Source organism: Lepisma saccharinum, chromosome 11 (genome assembly GCF_977018435.1).
Source record: "Lepisma saccharinum chromosome 11, izLepSacc3.1, whole genome shotgun sequence".
In the NCBI taxonomy this organism is placed as follows: Eukaryota; Metazoa; Arthropoda; class Insecta; order Zygentoma; family Lepismatidae; genus Lepisma; species Lepisma saccharinum.
In genome coordinates this window covers 76,556,796-76,571,010 of record NC_139239.1, presented here as the reverse complement: position 1 = coordinate 76,571,010, position 14,215 = coordinate 76,556,796, and the positions used below count along the sequence as shown (strand labels likewise).

Genomic DNA, 14,215 nt, shown 5'->3' with positions numbered 1-14,215 from the left:
TTGTTATTCATTCATTACTTATGTCGTTAAACAAATATAATCTTGAACAGAGAGTTTTTATGTACGATAATTACGTGAAAACGAATTCTTGCAGAAAAGTGGTCAGGCAATTACGAGAGACAGGATCTCTTGAACCAAAGAAACGTGTTGTATTGCTGTTGAAGGAGGTCATTTTCAACATCTCTTATAACACAGGAAGTTAGTGATCATCATTGTTATTACTTTTAAATATCATTTTACGCTTTCGGTTTGCTTTATGCGCCGGGATGCTGTCTTCCCTTTCTGTCAACTGAGGATAAAGTAGCGATGTCTAATCCAAGATTAGATGTCAGAAATAAGGTGCCGGAAATATTTGTATTTGGGAGGACACCTTTTCCAGCATCCTTGCGACAAGGTACGTGCTTATTTCAATTGTAATTGTAACTGTAATTGTGAAAAGTGGAAACATTACAAAACAAGCGGTTTCTGTTACGGACTTCCTGAACGCAATTTGCCGGGACCTGTTGCATGAAGAGTCCGATGAACGGCCGACACGCTGGCGGTGAACGACTGAAATAACCTCCCTGTAATTCAGATAGATTAAATATAAGAAACTTGATGGATTAAAATCTGTACATCTGAGGGAGTCGGCTTCGCAATCAAGGGGTCCCGGGTTCGATACCCGGTGGAGGCACATAGTAATTCGGATCCCACTTTAAACTGTAGGTTCAGTCCCGATTAGCCTTACTGTGCATAAAGTGGTCCTAAAACACCAAATCAATTTGAGGGAGTCGGTAAAATTTGCCATATCTCCACGGGTACCCAGTGACAGCGTGGGTAAATGAATGCATTTATAAGCAAGAAGATATGCATTTTTGTATCGTATTTACGTGCATACTGAATGCGAATGCCCCCCACCAGAAAACATTCGGCTATTGCACGTCGCTCTTCTACCTCGTGGGTTAATCACAACGATGAGGATGAATGACGAAATGGACGATGAAACAAATACAAAGATACATCCAGGTTTCGAAGCTGGGACCCGTAGTGTATTCTATTATTACTTTCTCGTCCGAACTTAAATTATTATGGAAAAATATAAATATACATGTCATGCAATACAATGTTGTTTATTTAATACTAGCTGATTACCCGGCGTTGCCGGGGTGTTTAATGAATTCTAACTATGGCGTAAAATGTAACTAATTTTACTTACAGCTACTTAAAAGTATAAGTACAATATACAAATTATAAAGTAATATATTTTACAAATTCACTATTATATATATTTAACAACAATTTATGAACAACATTTTTAGTTTCACCTCCAAGAGCAAGAATAAATAAGTTGAACGGCATGGGGAGTGTCACTACTTATCTTAGCGACCCCGAAAATTATGGATTCCTCACTAATATCGGTTGTTTTACATTTCACCCCCTTCCCACACCCACCCTCAGGGGTGTCTTGGAGTTTAACAGCATTGGGAGTGTCACTATTCACCTTAGCGACTCCGAAAACTATGGAATCCACACTAATATCCGTCGATTTACATGTCACCCCTTCCCACCCCAACCCCTAGGGGTGACAGGGGTGTCTTGGAGTTGAACGACATAGGGAGTGTCCCTATTTATCTTATCGACCCCGAAAACTATGGGTTCCACACTAATTTCGGTCGTTCTCGATTATTTTTACATTTCACCCTTTCCCACCCCCCCACCCCCCGGGGTGCCAGGGTGTCTTATCCCCACAGTATTTCTCTCCAGTTTGCAAGTGATACGCGTACCAAGTTTGGTTGAAATCGCTCGAGGCGTTCGAGAGTTATGCCGGAACAAACATACATACATCCAATTTTATATATTAGAAGATGACAGAGCTTTTCACTTATCGGAAACCGAGATTAAGCCTCATTCAGCGTTCTCTCTTCCACAGACTACCCGGCAAATACAACACTCTACCAAACCGAGTTGACATTTTTGAAAACCAGGCAAGATTTAAAAGGCTACTGTGTAACAACATGTAATTCACTTTATCTCATATACGTATGTATTTTAGTTTAGGTTATTTCTCTTTATTGTTACTTCCATTATTTTTTTTATATTTCCATTGTTATTACATTCCAATGTAAAATGGCCAAAGCTGTATTTGCAATTCTCTGGTAAATAAATAACTTGCATTTATTACTTTACTAACGCAATGTATTTCCTCCTACCTAATAAAATAAAGAATTTCGGCATACGAAATGTTCGTGATAAATTGGGATTGTGTTCATATTTCAAATCTAGAATCCCATTTCGCGATTATTTCATGGACAGAATATTAGGTAAAATCAACTGTTTATCTATCATGTCATTATTATCGTGACCATCTTCAATACTTGTCTCCGGGTATAACCCTTCCCCCACTTGGCCCAGTCCAAGAGCAAAAACACTACCTGAATATAACAAAAGTACAGGAGAAAAAAATGCAACAGCAACACCCTCCTGAAATTTCTGGGCATGCCACAGAGGAAAATTATCGATGCAACATGAAAATAAATTTCCACCAAAAATGAATAAAACGCACAACTTGCAAACCGGAAATCCATTTGACACAATGGTACAAAAAAATGTTTCATTGAAAAAAAAATAAACAAACGTGACAGTGTTCTGCCACCATTTCGAGTAGGGAGGAGAAGGGGGGTGATGGTGCTGAGAATGACTATCAACAGAACAATGGTGCTCAGCTCGGATAATGGAGTTGTTCGAAAGAGTGGAAGATTCGCCATTGTCTTTGCTGAAATTTCACGGAGCGAGGCTTCTGCATCCGACAAAAGCAGGAAGGGCGGGGTTTTCTCTCGCTGGGGAACCAAAAGGGAGGGGAGAAAACTTTTTCCAACCGAAAAAAAAGGATAAAAGGGGGTGGTGGAACGCGATGAAACGTCTGCATTTCGAGTTTACTCGTGGATTTCGCTCCTCCGCGAAAAGCATTCTGGGGGATTTCCATGATGGATTTGCAAAGCTTGGTGTGGTCGATATCCATTAAAAGTTTCCATAACTGTGGCCGATTTCAATTGTACCTCTGGGAGCATGTAAAAATTTCTCCCCACCCTTTTTTCCTTTCAATATATAAACAATAGCGGCAGCGAATGGAGCTGCATATATTTTGCTCCATTGCTAGTCACGTCCGTAATTTGAAATCTCTGCAATCAAGAATATTTTCTAATTGAATATTAACAATTTTTTTTTAAAAAAAATCTTCTACTGAATCAAACTTTGGTTACAACCAAAGCTTCTTAATAACTAACCTTGCGGCTAAATCAAACTAATTGCACCTAGATTCCCAAATCAGAACAAATAACTTGCTCAACTGAATCGAACTCTAGCTTCACCTTGATATCCAGATCACATAAAATGACATGATCAAATGAATCGAACTCTAGTTGCATCTCGATACTCAAATCAGATGGAGTCTCGGGTTTGATACTCAGTGGAAGCATACATGGTTCGGATTCCACTTTAAACTGTAGGCCCAGACTTGATTAGCCTATCTGTGCATAAAGTGCACTTCAAAACTAAAAAGAAAATCGCATCGAATAACTTGCTCAACTGAATCCAATCCTGGTTGTTTCTTGACCCCTAGGTGATGTGAAATGACATTTTTCATTCCAAGTAAATCAATCTCTGTTCTGGCCTTTCTACTTAGTAAAACGTTGTTCAGAGGTAACAAGTGAACAGAACTGTCATTCCACGAAGGGCGCCGGTTTCTTAGGCAACGGTGTCAAAGATGATAAGATTTAGACTTTAAACAAATTGAAAATAAAATAGTACCGATCACATCACCACCTGGCTTAAAACAGGAACGCTCACTAAAGCAGGGTTGCCATCTCTATCCTTTCCACTCCATTGACGCGATTCCCGGAACTTTTTGAACCTACCACCTGTCTGTCTCTGCCCATTCGTGGACACCTGTTCCAACATCCAAACCAGCCGTGGTCGGACTGTCTTTACACCATGAAATCATCCACACTGGCTTTCAGGAAGTAACGCACACTCCAAACAAGTCCCGTGGAACGCACTCGCAGCCACATAAATACACAGTATGACACGCGTGCGTGAAGGAATGCGAGTCATTCGCTCCAGGTGCCGAAAATAAGCGCAATGATGTATCAAAGTAACACTGGTAAGTTTCAGTTAGTTAATCATCATGAGGTGGCAGCATTTTAATCTGGAAGTATTTACTAAGAAACTGGAACGTTCGGATGGCAAGAACGGAATGAGAAGGGAAGCCAGGTGTGTGGCGACAACGGACGGGAAAACATCCTGGAATGTCTTCTATGCAACACATGTTCACTTAGGCGGATAATTCCCAACAGTGTGTTGAAAGCATTTTGAACTTACCCACACCTACTATTTCTAGGTTTGGTTATTAAATGCATTGATGTTAGGAAACGCGAGGTCCTATTTACTATGTTTGTGAGATCAAAAATTCTACACTTAAAGCAACATATTAGTATTGCATAATTATTTGTTATGTATCACAAAGGGTCTTACCATGAACCGTGTATCAAGGCAAACATTTTTTCTTCTTTAACTGAGGTCTTGTGTCGGAGCTACAGGTTCTCGAACAACATTTTACCAGGTTTGTTTGTAGACATCATTGCAGATTCAATCCTGCCATAAACATTTCTTTTTTTTTTCCCCGAAAACGAATTGTTGGGTCATTTCATCTCAAATCATAGTAATAAATGAGTCGCCTAATAATTTCAAAACCAGCTGAAAAAAATGTGTTAAAGGATCACATGGTACCAGGGTAGCTACGATTTTTTGATTATGAAATTCCCTGACTTTTCCAGGTTTTCCAGACCAGAAATAAAATTTTTCCAGACATGTTTGTCGTCACGATTTTTGCTTTTGAACATCATGTTTTTCAATTAAATATGCAGGCACGTTAATTATTATGAATATGAATATACACAGTTATTAGCTGAAAATTTACCAAGTGATTAATATAATGCTATTTAATGAGAGAAAAAAGTAAAGTGCTCCCCTGTGCATAGCACCATGCCATGAAGGAGTATAGGGGGTGTGGGGGTAACGCCCCACACTTTCTTGATCCGGTCGTGAGTGGGGTGATGTGATCAGCATCACGCCCCTGACTGCCTTTAGCCCCCAGGGTTTCCCCCAGGTACCCATGTTATTCGATGCTGGGTGGGTGCCGGGGCAGCTTCAATGAAAAAATAAATAACTATTGTACTTCCCCATTTTCACTAAGTCATTACAATTAAGGTGGTGTAAAAAAATCAATAAAAAATGTGGCATATATCAAATCTTTACAATGTAACCTATATACAACCTCAATTAGCCTATATCAATACAAATGAGAAACAACAGAAAATTAGGTCATGTACCTTTAGAAAATATGCAATAAGTTTAATGATTATATTTTTAAATTTATTGAAAATAGTAAATATTACGGAAATTCAGAACTTGAATGGGGCCGGTGACCAACCATACACCTAAAAAAATATATACGCGGGACATACTTTGGAATCAAATATCTCCATTATTTGAGTTTTCCACATGCTGGAATCAATTTTATATTACGGAAAACATCGAAATCTGTCTTTTAAAAGGTAACAGTTCCGAATGTTTTATGATTTTTTTTTCAAATTTTCCTAGCAGGAAGACTAATTATCGTAGAATTTTGGCAATCCCTGTGACACAAAATTTGAACCTTCCTTAAAATAATGTGCACTATTTGGATTCGAAAAAGTTATTTATGTTGAAAAAAAACTTCAAAATGACCTTACTCAATCATACACGCTTCCCACGGACAAGGTATTCTCCAGTTGACAAGCGACAGTAAGTATCGTAAACTAGTGGGAATAAATGTAGAAATAAATCAGAACCTTAGTAGAGTGCATTCAGGGTCTTTATTTTTATTCTAAGACAACCAAACCTGATATTCCTAACCTAACCACAAAAGCATATATTCACAAAATCTTAAGTAATCGCTAAAACTCTGCAGTAAGTGTTAACAGACATAAATCGAAATCGAACCATGTAAAAGTTGCATTTGTAGCATGATGAAATCGTAATAAAACTAAAGGAACTTGGGCTCATTTTCACCACTTTTCAGCATAATTTCATTCTACACGCAAACAACATGTAAAATTACTATCGGCATGAAACCAACATTTCTAACCTAACAACGATGTGTGACCAGCGTACGTTTAATTCCTCTATTTCGCACCAGTTTTTAAAAAATAAATTCGTTCTACATGCAAAAAACACGTGCATATTCGAATAATGACGTCACTGATACTGCATAAAATCACTAATTTCTCAGGTGTAACACATCTCTGCAATGTAAACACTACGACAACGAGCAAATGATCTAGTTGATCAGGTTGCTTCTGAACGGGTCGCAAACGAAGGACTCAAATTCACAGAACGGGTTCACGGGGGGGACGAAGTACTGAGTCCCTTTGTTTTTACTCGGCATCCACACCCGTCCAGTGTGACATCAACCACAGCCAGTTACGTGAAATTCTGTTCTTCAAGCTTTATTGCAGATCCAAAACCAATGAACTGTCCGAACACCAACCTGCTCCGCTTCACGTATCAAAAGAGAATGGGTTCCAAACGGGTGTGTTCTTGAAGAAAGAAAATTTCCTCACCACACACAAAGCTAAAGCTACATTTCTTCCGCAAGAAATTCTGAGGATGGCTGGTGCGTAGGTTTCGTCTTGAGTAGCTTGTTCTCTAAGGAAAAATCTCACGCCTCTCCAAATTCCAGTCTTGAACAGGTTCACAAGAACGAGTTGCAAAATGAACGGATCCAAGAACCTAGATCCGAGAGTGAATAAATATAGAATTGAAATGCGAAGGAACCAGAATTTTGTACGTAACAGACTAGAAGTCATAATGATGAGAGGAACAAGTTTCTGAACTGAATCTTTTGGGAGGACAGGAATCACAAGAACAGAATTCGGAAGTGGAAATGAACCGTTCGTTCATTTTGTAACTGGTTCTCCTGCAACTCCAAAATGCATGTAAATTCCAGAAAATATGCAAAATTCCCTGACTATTCCCTGACTTTTCCCTGACCAACCAAATTCCCTGACTTTTCCCTGTTTTCCAGGTTTTCCAGTCGCGTAGCAACCCTGGGTACATGTCCAAAAATAAAATATTCTTATTTTCTGTCGATTTGTTACAGTGTTACAAGATTTTCAAACCAACATACGTAAATCAAAAACCGAAAATGATAAGACTTCAGGTTTCTTTTATTTGAAAGCTTGTTCAAAGTATTTCTGAAACCTTATTAAGAAACATATTTACGAAACCCTCTTCAACACTAAAATCAAAATTCAAAAATTGGATTTTTTTAAAGTGAAAAGTCACATGACATGGATTTTATTGTTATAATAGCAACATTTCTTTAAATCCACAAATCGGTACTGAACCTTCAGTTTCAAGTTGGATCCGAACAACGGTTCAGTCTGGCTCCACCGGATATCGAATCCGGGTCCCTTTGATTTCAAGGCGACGACGTACAGGGAAAAGAGATCATGCTAGCAGAGAAGGCGAGAGGATGAAATCCTAATATTAACCCCTTCCCTTAACTCATGCAATGTTGAACGGTATTTAAATGTGCTAAAAATAGCGTGAAAGCAACATTCTTCTTAAAAGCATCTTTTTAATAACCTGATCCAAGTTTACGTTCACACGCATCAGAAGCGCGTGTCTACAATGTCAATATCGAAAGAAAAAAATCCTTTCTTCCACGAGAAAGTCTGGCGCCGCCACTGCATGGAATTGTAATAAAAACTAACAAATTGAGGAATAAAGTTAGTTCTGCTTTGACTACAATAAAAAAATGTTAGTTTTACACTCTACAGTGCGTCAGGAATAGAGTTGGGAAAAACATTCGTTTAGCGTTAAGAAAAGCATATGCGACACAAACTGCCACGTTATCAAGTGGGTCGAGAGGTACAGCATGTAACATTCTATCAGCATACAACAATCCTGGGTAAAAGTAAATTAACGAAGAGGAACAGTGGAAGGAAAATATAAAGTGACAAAGAGCTTGTTGTTTGGAAAACCACACAATTTGCCGAAACAAAAGTGACAGCAGTGAATAAATAATATGTACACATATTGAGGACTTGCTGCTTCCATGAAAACTGCCTGATCTGAGCTCTACACACACACACCGGAAAATTTACGTACGTGTACACACACACCGCCACGATGCGCGGAGCTTAGACTGACATTTATATATTTCATTAGTCTCAAGCATAGCGACACACACAAGTGTGCGTTATTGCACTAAAATTACCATTATTAAATAATTTGTGGCTAGAAGTACCACGAATACATACGTAGTAGTCTTGCCTTATATACTTTAAAAAATAGTGTATTAGCACATAATTTTAGATAAATCTTACAATCATAACAAAAGTACTTAAAATATCCAAAATATATAAACTGTGAAAGTAGACAACGTTAAGAAACCGATAAAGCAATTTCGCATATAATTTGTATAGAGGTTAACATTTGTTTTTAAGCAAAGTGCTTCGGGTTTTCTGGGAGTGTTTGGCTGTTGATGGGTCTCCGTCCCATCGCGAATATTCTACGAGGGGATTAGCTATTTCTGCCGAAGAACGTGTCTGCTTCAACTTCTGTACTCATGACTAGCAAGCAGAATCCTTACCCCGCAGAAGGTTGAAAGCTGGCGGAAATACCCGAAGAGTTTGCCAAAAGACCCGAAGGGCTTTGCTTAAAACCACAAAGGCACTATAGATAAAGCCCTAATGTTAAGAACACAACTTACCTGAAGAGCTACAAGCGACTTTGCCTGCTCGTGTATGAGGTAGTGAAACGGCCCAGGCACTCTCAGCTGAAGATCCATTGCTGGTTGGCCGCTACCTGGGACCTGCAAAGGAAGGGAATCGTCAGTAACAAGGATGAAAAACCAAACAGAATTTATTTTCACCCGTATGAGCCTTGATGAAAGACTGCAAAGACTTCACGTCAATATTAATTTTATGCAACTAAGACTACAAGAAACACACACGTGCTTCAGATTTACGGGTCTTTTGTCGTCGTGTCATTCCGGCAAGTTCTAATAATAAAGTAGCGACGACACAAAAAATTCTGTTTGTATGCTAAACGCACATGAAATGTTAGCCAGGCTTGGGCAACTCGTCTGCTCTTGTGAAGGCATGCAAATGATCTGTCCGGCGCGAGTTCCCCGCCTGAACACTGCGCGAAGGTGACCGTCGAAGCCTCCCAAAAGTATGTTGTAACTAATCAAACTTTCCGAGCAGCCAACGAATCGAATGAAAGTCCCCCCCTTCCCTTTTTAAGAGCAGGATGTGGTTTTTCACTAAATTTCAAACTAGGCATATTTATTCCGAATTCAGACTGTTTTTCAGTTAAACTTAAGGAAACGTTATAGGATATATGTACAAAATATTTAGTAATTAAGGCATAGGAACTGTGTTAATGCAAAACAAATATCAATTAAGGCATTTAACTGTCACCGGGGTGAGTTTTCTCTCTTGGTGGGATATTGTACACTACTGTACAAGCTTAGAGGATCAGAATGAGAGAATGAACGAAATGTAAATACAAAGGAAAAAATATTATAAAGCAATTCTATGTTGCTGTATATTGAAAATACTTTCCTTCGGAAAGTTGTTTCTTTCTGTGTGGGCTACGTTGCTTCCCTCCCCAGCCAGGGAGGGACCAGGACGAAGGAATGCGAGAAGTGACAAATGAGCCCTGTATCCCTTCGACTGGACACTGCCCATCGTCGCTGAACTAATTTAGGGAACATGTGGCAGAAACTGGAGGATCCAGAGAACGTCTAGGGGATGCTGTTCCCACGACTTGGTCAAAACGACGCCGGACAATCTCATTGGGCCAGGGGTACAAGTGATCCACCAAAAGCTACAGTTTTTGGGAAATAGTTTTGGAAGAGAGGACAGTGCGTGACGAGACTTGAAATAGAGAGTGCGCCAGTAACTGATGCGGTACAGAAGTGTGTTAAGACTCGTGTGATAAGAGTTCGAAGCCGGGACAGTATGGTACCATGAAGTTGTACATGTGTGTGTGGTAAAAGTGTCAGTTTGATTAAAGTGTCAATTGGAGACACGTTTTGGTTTATATGTGACAAATGTATCCGTTTCGTGTAAGTATGCTAGGTTTAGTTGTTCATTAATTAAATATGTTAAAAATCTATTTGTTTCCCTTATCTGCAAGATTAAGAAATTAAGTATCTGATCATTGGTAACTGCAACGGGTAAACAAGACCAGGTAACGTTAGGTCGAGCTCTTGGCTCATAAATTCTCCTAGCTTCCCTGGCCGAATCCTGGAACGGACCGTTACTAAATCACCAAATCTGTTGTAAGATCAGAGAAGCATAAGAGTAAAGCGTGAGAAGAGAGAAACAAAGCATGAGGAAAGAGGTTGATTTCATTTATTTTACTCTCTTCTGACACTTTTGGCTAATCGGAAGATGATGCGAGATGAAAGAATAATCACAAACACATATGGACAGGACACAATACAAGTACCACAGAGGATTGTATTGGCTGCGAGTCCAGACACCTGAGCCTCGTCATCGGTATATTGAAGTTCAGGGCTTACTACGTGGAGAAGAGAGAGTGCTATTTGGATGTCTTTCTAAAGGGTCACCCCTAACACTGTAGTGATAAGAGAGAAGTGAGGAAAGAAAGAAGCCTAGAGTGACAAATAGGAGATATGAAAGGGTATAGAAAGGAGGAGGGGAAGAGAGAAGGAAGGAAATTAAAAGGAGAGAAAGGGAGAGGGATCTCAAAGCCATACAACTTTGTTGTTGCACGAAACACACATCAACTTGGAAAGTTCACCGACCACCTTACTTCCTAATCTCTATTCCCGAAGAAAGGGGAAAAAGATTCCTAGCCAGATTCTTGGAAACCTACCAGCGGCATTCCCCGATCTACCCGCGCTCCGGCATTTTCTGAACCTGCAGATCAAGAGGCGATGAAGGAAATTTCGCGGAAGAAAAACGAAATAACGCCACCGACAGTTTCCTGAGCGAACACGACAGACCAAGCGATACGCCGACGCCTGAAGCTTGCAACGAAACGAACCGAACGGCGAACGGGCACGCGGCCAACGAGAGCGAGATTGAACTTGGCTTTGGCATTCATTGCTAGTCAACACTCAGGGTTGTTTGCCGTGGGACATGGCGCTGAAATGGGCTAAGATAAGGCCTAGGAATTATGGGAGAGGGTTTTTCTTTTCGGTCGTAACGATTTAACGCCTACGTTTCCTGCAAAACGTAAAAACTTCGACGTTCTTGTTGTCTTGGTGCCAGCGTCTTGAACAAATATACGAGGTCTCTCCCATTGTAACTTTTATAAAAGTTTGGCGACCTTTCGAACCGTTTATGGTTGCATGTCGGAAGAAACAATCGTGTGTAAACTACTGACGCCACAGCCTCGTCAGACTTTATTTGTTGAGCCCGTAAAAAGTTAGTTTACACGAGACCTAATAACGAATTATCGAATATGAAATTAAGGCTGGAAAAGGTTCCACGAAAAGATGCAACTTCAGTGTCTAGAACTGCATCATGGGATAAATGAGTTTGACATTCAACTAAATCATCGAAATCACGTCTTATAATCCTTAGAAAAGGCAAAAATACACGACTGAATAGCCTGAAACTATAGTCTTCATTTTTTTAATTTGAAATTTGGGTGCGTCAGCACTTAAGCTATTTTGCATCCGATACACTATACGGATCCAGCCCCTTATCATAACAAAAATAAAACAAGTTTCGGAGGACTACATTTTCTTACCTTGGTTAAAAGCTGAGGCTGTACTAGTACATATAAAGACAAAACACAGGACAACACACACACAGTTCTACGAATATTATACTGGCTGTAGGTCCAGACGCCAGAGCCTCGTAAGTTGCAAAATGCAGTCTCCAGGGTGTACTATGTGGAAGTGAGGTTGACGGGTGTACTACGTGGAAGCATCACCACTTATACTCCTATAGTCTTCATTGTTCCTGCATTACGATTAAGAAGAAAAACGTTCCTTTTTAACCAAACACTGAAAATATAACTGCAATCAACGATGAAAACTTTCCCTTTAACTAATCGCTCGGGTAGACCTTCTCTCTTAACCAAAGTACGAAATGTTCTCTTTGAGCCAAACCGCAATGGTAGCGTCGACGCCTTGTAATCAAGGGGTCCCGGGTTCGATTCCCGGTGGAGGCACATAGTGGTTCGGATCCCACTTTAAACTGTAGGTCCACAGGAGCGCCGACTTGTCAAGATTATTGGGGGGGCTCTGATCACTGAAATAAATTAATGAATTACTCACTCCCTCCCTTTTTTAAGTTTTGGCCTCAGTGTTCGGAATCTCGTAAAAGCCAATGAATTCCTCAAAAATATCAAAATTTTCAATCACAGTTCGAATAAAGAATGTCAATTGTTCACGGATGAATATGTCAAGAGTTTCGTCAACCATAATAGCAAAATATTCCCAACTTTTAATATCTGCTACCACGGAGCGCAAAACAGATCTCCCTAATATATCAACGATCTCGTTCTGAATGTCATGTGAGAGCCATTTGTACCCCGAACTCCCATCCACTACCCCTAGTACAGTCTTGGACACAGCTGGCTTGTAACGACCCTATTGAAGAAGCAGTGAAGCAAGCCATCCATGTCTGGCCACCAAGCGCCTTGTGACTAGACAACCCAAACAACATTGCAATTTTGCGGCTTGTATACCAGTCACGGGTATACATATCTGTAAATTGAGTAGTGATGCCAAAGAGAAATACGAGATGAAGATTGTCGCTCGTAATGTCTCGTGTTCTCGACATGGAATAATACTCGGTCCACGTTACGTTCCATTATTTAATGTTGTTTGGGAATGAACCTGACGGACTAGGTTTATATTTTCAATCCTTGCATTACAGTAAATTCCATATTTTACAATTATATTAATGCTTTGAACGAAAATAATGCCCATAAAAACATCGAACACACGTTCACACCATTCTTCTCACGCACATGCACGTGAAAACAAACACACAAAGCTAAGTTTTAACTTCCAAGTGAATGTCCAAATAACAGTAAATGGAGAAGCACGATGTGCGAAACATGGGATTTTTCACAGAAAGAATGCGTCTATTTGTGACATACGTGGTTTCTATTAATAGACAATGAAACAATTATGAGAGAAATTAACATGCATTTTCGTCTTCAGGTGCTGAGGAAGGAAACAGACTGACTGGAAAAAAGAAAGCATGGTGCTATTGATAGGCTGTTGGTTAGCGTACAGAGCTTTCATCAGTGAGGTCTAGGTTCGATCCCCACCAAGGACATTTATTTTTATTCTTTTCTATTAGTGAAGAAGTATGTAATATTGTTTTCTAGGCATTTTGACGAAAGGATACGCATCAAATTTGTTCGTTTAATCTGTATTTTCATTCTTCTAATAAGTTCTTTATCGCAATGGGATATTTATTTACTTCATTTCATATCTAACGAAAACACACAGATATAGTTAGAACAAGAAACACACCTCGCGTCGAAGGGTCCCGGGTTCGAATCCCGGTCGGGCTTGGTTGTTTGTGAATGTCCACTCATGAATTTCATCATTTCATCACTCATCCCCATCTTCGCAAATTAGCCTAGAGGCACAAAACGCGAAGTAAAATAAATTAAATCAATCAATCAATCAAACACCTCGCGTCGAAGGTTCCAGACTCGAGTTCTGGCTTTTTTTTGCGAGGGTGATTATTCTTGTGTGTGTGTTTATCATCTTTGTCAAAAAAATATTCCTCATTATTGCCGTGATTAACCTAGGGAGAGACCAAAGCGACTGAAATAACAAAAGTACAGAAAATGCAAGACACATCTGCCTAGGCATGTTATACCTTGGGAATTAGCAATCTGAAAATTAACTTGCGTTTCAGTCAACTACATGCGAAAGAGTTTCGTGTTGTCTCGTTTGGAGTGTTGGTTATCGTGTCGGACTAGCATGCGGGCAACACGAGTTCGAGCCCAGTGGAAAGCAAGTTTTTTTTTTTTTGTCTAATTTCATCCAACCTTATTTATAAAACTGAAGTTTCTGCAAAACCTTTTGAATTGCATGCCACTTCGTATGTTGGTAATCTGAAAGCATCAAAGATGAAAATTTGATGTTTCGAAGCGACGATGTATTTGTGTATGTGTTGAA

At 39.7% G+C, this 14,215-nt stretch overlaps 1 protein-coding gene across 5 annotated transcripts in view; it reads right to left on the bottom strand.

Annotated features, from left to right (window-relative positions):
• jvl (javelin-like) overlaps positions 1–14,215 on the bottom strand; it is a 464,141-nt gene that overhangs the window by 86,838 nt on the left and 363,088 nt on the right. For all 5 annotated transcript variants that reach the window (XR_014442403.1, XM_083131436.1, XM_083131435.1 and 2 more), the window contains exon 2: positions 8,795–8,896. Coding sequence is in view for 4 of the 5 variants with exons in the window: in XM_083131436.1 (XP_082987562.1) it covers positions 8,795–8,896 (102 nt within the window). In the remaining variant the exon portion in view is untranslated. The remainder of the gene's footprint in view (positions 1–8,794; positions 8,897–14,215) is intronic.